Genomic DNA, 7,131 nt, shown 5'->3' on the forward strand with positions numbered 1-7,131 from the left:
ATTCTTGGTTCCCGCTCGGTTCTATCACCCGATGGCGTGAGGACACCGCCACTTGTGCCACTCTGGTCCCCAACACAAGGCATCCACACGAGTCTCAGCGGGGGAGCTTTTTATATCTAGGATTAATAATATACACGAGATGCCGATATCATTGGCATCAGAACCATTTTATCGCTACTCCTAATCGCACAAGATGACTAGAGTTGTGCGGATATCAAATGGACGATAAACATCACGCGGCATGATTATTCTCCGAATGGCTTTGTTTATTTCAATTTAGTACCGAACGCCATCGAGAATACAGAATGACTAACGTCGAGTAAAAAAGGAATCCTCGCTTTCCTGACATGGGACGATAAATAACAATGGTCACCAGGCATTACTAATATCGTGTTTCGGTCTTAAATATGACAATGTAAACAACAAGCAAGAACCGCCTCGACGCATGCCACACATGTCACTGTCACATGAACTTCATGAACGAGCCAACCCACTGCGACGTAACAAGCAAAGGCGACCTCCATGGGTAGGGGATGGGGCTTTAGTGCTGTGGAGACGAGCGCTGCTTATAATGGCGAAGACAAAGGCACTAGGAATGTATGCTAATAAAGGATGAGTACTAAACCACCTGACAAGACACCGCTTCCTACTTCAAAATGTGAATGATCCCCGGAAGCCACCATCTGCAAGTCAATTTCAGAACAATCAGCATATATATCGTCTATGAGCATTCTAGACAGGGCACTCCTCCTCCTTATAACCACACGGCTCCCTACTTTGACCTAGGACTCTCTACTCTGTCTACTCACCAACCACAGGCAAGCGCCGGTAACACATACCTTCGGCTTCAGTTTTTTTTATAACGGAGTGGCGTTCTCTTGGCACCACAGTGTGAGCTGATCAAGCCACGTGTGCCCCTTTTCTCACATGAATGTGACGACTATCCCTTTAAACTTGGTTTATGTGTATTTTCAACATTCTGTAGGTCATTCGGTAAGTGTTCATTCACACTCCGGCGCTGAAACTCATTCTCCAGAGAGCACGTCCCCCCTCCACCCCCCCCATGTGCGGAGGTAATGTCCACCCGGCCTGTTCTCCTAAACGGGGTCGCGTGTATAATATCAATTAAGTATATGGCCGCCTCCTACCATTTCGTGAGGTCACAATTCAATCTGGCGAAGGGTGTCCTCGGCCCACCATTCCAACCTATCACTCGAGGAGAAAAAAAGGCTGCCTGAACCATCGGGATTGATAGCGAAGATTTTTTTTTTGTCACCGCAACCCTGTGCTACGAAAGACGCTAGGTCCGGCTGCTGAGAGCGGAAGTCGCAAGGAACTGCTTGATGAATTCTTTATGGGCTTTGACGTACTGCTTACAACCGCTATGTATTGACAATTCTCTTTCAAGTAAGATTTAAAGCTACGTCATAACAAATAAATCGTAAAGGTAGCTTAATGCCCCCCTAATATCCAGGTTGGCGGAGGCGGTGCTACCTGGGTGGCCGCACGTGCAACGCAGCCGCCTCAGGGAACATTGCTCCCACCGACCCCGCGCTTTCACCTGGATTCTAACGTCAAGGGAAGGACAATATAAAGTCGCTTTTGGCGTGACTAATGCATGACACGCTAGAGCCCTTTCGGCTTGAGCAACCCGGCGACAATTTGGTGACACATGACACGATATACGGATTGGAATATGGGCTTAAATCACGCATGCGAGGCAGGTCGTCTTGGACTCTGCGCGGAGCTTACGGAAGGTTGAATTTACGCTGACAACTACAGTTGGTAACGTTTGCGCGACGCTCGTAATGTTGCCATTGACGCTACAGTTACCGGGTAAAATGTTTTTTTTTTATTTCAGGAGGAAAGCTAATGACTGGCGTGTATGTAGGGAAATTAAAAACAAAAGCATATAAGCAAATAAACTGAACATGTCATACACTTCCAGTACATCACTTATTATTTGCAGATGGGGATAGATTGTGTGTGTGTGGGCTGGGGAGGTGGGGGTATCTAACCTTCAAAATCGCCGCCATGCCCTCATCACCTATTTCTTCGCCGTGTAACCTGCCTATCACTTTATCATCCTGATCTCGACATCACTGCCTTACTACGCTTCATGACCTGTCTATGGAGACATGAATGGCATATGGCAAGGTCAAAAGGCGGCGGTGAGGACTGGAGACCGCATGGAAGCGCGATGGGACGAGTGTTGCCCTACACTACTTTGGCACTTACGCCGGGCCTGAGATGTTCATTTCGCGAGAGGCCACGCAGCCATGTAGTGCCTCATGACGTCTAGAGGAAGTGGACAAGGAAGCATGGCGCAAGTGGCCCCCCGCGAGGCCCCCTTGCACGTGGCCTAATGAGTGCACACAAGAACCCGCCCGGCTGCCTTGTCTACATAGTGACCGCCTCGGGCCCGGCTCTTCTTAATTACTTTAATAATTATCACCGTGAATACTGGGCCGCAAAAGCGCCCGATGGGGGGTAAGAGACGGCGGAAGGGAGCGCGGGGAGCACCGGGGAAGGAGGTGAAGAGGACTGGGAGTTTATAGGAGCTGGATATTCTCAATTTAAGAGTCCTGGCCACGACGCTATCTTCACCTTCAGATTGGAAATGAAAATGGGAGTAGCACCAACAAAATCTATCAAATCATGCGATATCTATGGTTTCATTAAAAATGGGATGACAACACTGGGTGAATAGAAACCAACTGGGAACATGTTTCAAACGAGTTTATCCCCATTCGTGGCGCCAACGCAGGTGTATTGGCGGTTGTGCAAACAGCACACGGAGGAGTGAGAAGGGACACGGCGGTGTGTCAGTTGATGGAACGAAGTGAACATAGGGCAGACCAGGATAATGGCCCTCATAAAGGTGTGGGAGGGTTGCGGGCGTGGCCACACCCTTGCAGTTGCGACACTGAACGACGGTTTCCCTCGGAGGGCGACCACAGATGGTCCCCGCGGGCGCTGCCAGGAGTCATGTACAGGCTAAAGGTAAGCTCGTAAAACCTTGCGCGTGACCATGATCTTGTGCCCTGTGTCCCTCCGACCCCGGCCCTCAGACCCATTCTAATCCCTTGACCTGAGCCCGCCATCCCCCTCGATCCCTTTTTTCCGGGGCATGATATAGCCTTCCACGGCGCTCTTCCCCTCCTGGCCAACGCGCCCCGTTTGATGGCACCACTACGCCCGCGCCCGGACGCCATTCATCGGGGTGTAAAGGGGGACATATAGCCAGCTCCCGCCCGTCCGCACACGAGGTGCTCACCTGGATGCTGTGGGCCCGCCGAAGACATTAGTATGGCGCCGAGGCAGAGGGTGCGTGCTCAGCACAGGGAGGACGGGCCTAAAGTAAATACAATCATAAACTGATATTGTAATGATGCTATAAAGCAGAGTAAGGTAATTGCATGAGTATGATAAGCACACAATACAAGCGGCGAATAAATGGAAGACGCAGGAGCGCATTAGGACGTGGCCTCTCGTAAAGGTAAGTCGTAAAGGCCGCACGCCTCCCTCCAGATGGGGATCGATGCTGGCGCCGGACAGGTTATGGTGCATTATACCCGAGGGGGCTCCGCTCCCCCGGGGACCACTTCCTGGCCACTGGGATGCCGAGGCGAGGCGACGTCTGTGGCGCGGGGGCCGAGTAGAGACACGCCCTCCATCAATTAATGACACGGCGGTCAAAGGGTTCACCTAAAGCCAGCTGCAGCCTCACGAAGGATGGTCCCCGGCGCCCTTCCGCCACACCGAAGCCCCTGCCCTAGATGTATACCGTGTTTGTGACGTCATTCGAACAACCCCGTCATGACACATTTCCCGATTGTGGAGAACAAGAAAGGGAGAGACCGGAAATAGAGGCTTGGCTCCCGAGTGGTCCCGCACGCAAACCGATCATCAAATAACCCAAATATGTCCACTGTAGCCCTTAAGGAATCTACCACCATAACAAGCAACACGCAGTTGTCAAGTATTCACCACTACAACCACTATCACGCAGCCACGGCACAGAACACATACTACGGCCAGTCAACTGCGCTAGTTCGATATACTGATCTCACTGAACCTGAAGTACGACAAAAACCGCAAGCTTTAATGCAAATAGTTTTTTTTTTTTTCAAGTAATCTACCCAAAGTTCGAGTCCCGCGGACGTCCATGTTGACAAACTGATTATATTTTTCTTGTACGATGTTTTGATCGAGATGTACAGCTTCGTCCCACGCAGTCTTGCTGGATATAATTTTGTGCTATGTTGACTCACGGCTCTTAAACTTTACCTCGTATTGATTGGCGATTCAAAAATATTCTAGCTACCGGCAACCTCATTTCTGATTAGACAAGCGGATTACGATTTAGCACAGCATGCAAGTGCACTTCTGTCCTAATTAGAGTATCCACAGATCTTATATGAACGATTCCGTTTATAATTACCTGACGAAATACTCGTACTTTTATGCACTGGCCAGGACGCCTAGACAATGAGAAGAAACAAATGCTGGATAAAAGCCTTGAACGGCGACGGGCATGAAATAAAGGCGAGCCCCCTGCATGGGGTGTAACTATCACCAGGCGTAAATATCAATCGCCGAACCCATGCTGCACTTACCTCTCGCCCTCACCCTCGCTCCACACGTCACCTGCGTGGAAGTCTGCAATATTTATGGAGGTCTGCCATATTTATGGGGGATCTGTTTACGTAATGGCCTTAGCGCATGACAGCTGCATGACACACTCATTAATGCCACGACGTCGTCCTGTCCATCTACGGAGCAATGTTCACCACGAAGAAGCGTTCCGCTAACGTTCCAGCCGTACTTTCACACTTATAAAGTGTTCTACTTTTTAAAAATCGACTTGGTTAATACTCGGCCAACTTACCTGGAAGAGTCTGCGTGTCGTTGACACACTGGCCTGGCCTGGGCTCGGGCACCTTGGACGTGAGGACCGGCAGCCAGGCGGACGACGACGTGGCCTGCTCCTTGAAGCGCCCCAGGAACGCGTCTTGGATGTCGTCCAGGCTGAAGGTGCAGATGGCCGACCCCATGAGGCCGTTCATGCTCGTGGTGAAGACAGCGTAGAAGCGGGAGTCGTCGCCGGGGATCTTGTACACGGACTCTGCGGACGGAAAGGCTCGTATTATCGAGGATGAAAAAACCCACAGCGCCTTCTGAACAACGATAAAAAAAAAAAATGTCCTCTATCATTTCTTGGAATATGGATGATTTTCGCGAGGTCACGTTTCACTAAAATACAACACAGCCACCGGAAAATTTCTCCACATAACCCGCCGTCATTACAAGATTCCATACGTGAAAAATAGCATACCATCTAGGCGGTTTACAACAGCAAAACAATCCCGGCGTGTGCAAACACTATCTGCATCCATCGCTACAGAGTTAAAACCTATTTCATTTGTTGACATAGGAACGGATGGAAACATATCATTCCCCCGGCGAATGACGCTAGGTGGAATTCGTTCCGGAGAAAATCTCGGTCAAAGGTAAAAAAAAAAATCACAAATGTGGCTCTGTTTACACATCGGAATGATGCATTAACAAGCGTTACGGTATAATTTTTGAAAAAACTGCCGCATCACAATCAGGAGCCTCGGCGCGAGAGACGGCTGCAGTGCTGCCCTTTCTCGACCACAGCCTCGGCGTCATTCCGTGACGCGTGAGTCACCCGATCAGCGTATTTCCCTACGCCGCTACGCCAGTCCACGCCCGACCATCGACAGGCGCCGCCCGTCTACGGCCGAGCGGGCGACAAACGGCCCTCATACTCACGGATCTCGTTGAAGTAGAAGGGGAACTCTCCCGGGATGGAGCAGTTGAGTCTGGCCTTGAGGTAGGTCGCCCAGTTCTGCACGAGGATGTTCTTGCCGCCCGTGTCCTTCTTGCACACGCGGGCCACGCGCGAGTAGACGTTCTTGCCGCAGTTGATGTACTCGACGGCCGTCTCGCGGAAGAAGAACATCACGTACTCGCCCACCTCGTACGATCCCACGAAGTTGGGCTCTGTAAGGAGAGTTCATTAGTGATGGCGACGCCGAAGCCTGGCGACGTGCGTGAATGATCAATACGACATTCCGACGTTTCAGCGAGTACAACGGCCTTTACTGGGAAATCACACTCGTCACTACTCCCGCCCGGCCCCGAAGGGAAACACTTCCTCATCACTCACTGTCCAGCCACTTGGAGTCGTACTTAATGGTCCTCTTGAACGGGTACTCGCGCCGCTTGGTGGTGAAGTTGTAGAGGTCAGCCCGGAAGATGACCGTGTCCGCCTTGGTGAACTCGGCCACGGTGCCCGAGTAGAGGCCGGGCAGGCCCCCGGGGTTGCCGTGCTCCACCCACACGGCCGTGCTGTTGTCGGCGGGGTCGAAGGGGCACTTGGCCACGCCCGAGCCGATGCCGGGCACGTGCTCGTGCCGCGCCAGGTGCGTCATGTTGGCCTGGGCGCGACGGAAAACAAAGAAGGATCACATTGAGAAAGACAGTTGGAACGGACGAAGCGAAAAGAAAAAAAAAATATTAAACATTCATTTACACGACTACAATCCGAACGGAGAGAAAAGGGGGAGAGTAAGAAAAAAAAGTCCCAATAAACCAGTGGCACACGTGGCCATTAGTCACAAGCAGATACTCACATAGATGACCCAGTCCTTCGGGTTGTGGGCGTTGGTGCCGCATATATACAGGCGGTTCTTGGACATGGGCTGGATCACGCGGATGTGGTTCCGGCAGTCGAAGTGCTGTGCAAACACACGAGTCAAATTAGATCATTCTTAACTATAGATTCTTAAAAAAAGAAATTGTCGTAATTCCTTGCACAAGATTCAATACGCTGTCTACTCATCATATCTTTCACAAACAATGTAGACAATGCAAAAGAGCGATCGCAACTAGTGATTCTGTTTCCTGGTTCCATTATTGGATTTTCTTTGGTGGTATGCAAGATATCGATAAACCATATATACAACAAGAAATCTATACTATCAGCTCATAAATAAACAAATCCTAAATAATCAGGTAAACAAAATACATGCACAAAAAATACACACCAATACTAAGGTGTACAACCGCACGCAAACACGCACGCATGTAAACACGTGCGCG

General features: G+C 50.5%; 1 protein-coding gene across 1 annotated transcript in view; it reads right to left on the bottom strand.

The window, feature by feature from the left end:
- LOC119587135 (semaphorin-2A-like) overlaps positions 1-7,131 on the bottom strand; it is a gene marked incomplete at its 5' end in the record, with an annotated part of 29,798 nt that overhangs the window by 4,747 nt on the left and 17,920 nt on the right. Inside the window, 4 exon segments of the mRNA XM_037935887.1 lie at positions 4,892-5,128; positions 5,800-6,030; positions 6,197-6,467; positions 6,663-6,767. Of these exon segments, the coding sequence (XP_037791815.1) occupies positions 4,892-5,128; positions 5,800-6,030; positions 6,197-6,467; positions 6,663-6,767 (844 nt within the window).

This window comes from Penaeus monodon, chromosome 22, assembly GCF_015228065.2.
Source record: "Penaeus monodon isolate SGIC_2016 chromosome 22, NSTDA_Pmon_1, whole genome shotgun sequence".
In the NCBI taxonomy this organism is placed as follows: domain Eukaryota; kingdom Metazoa; phylum Arthropoda; class Malacostraca; order Decapoda; family Penaeidae; genus Penaeus; species Penaeus monodon.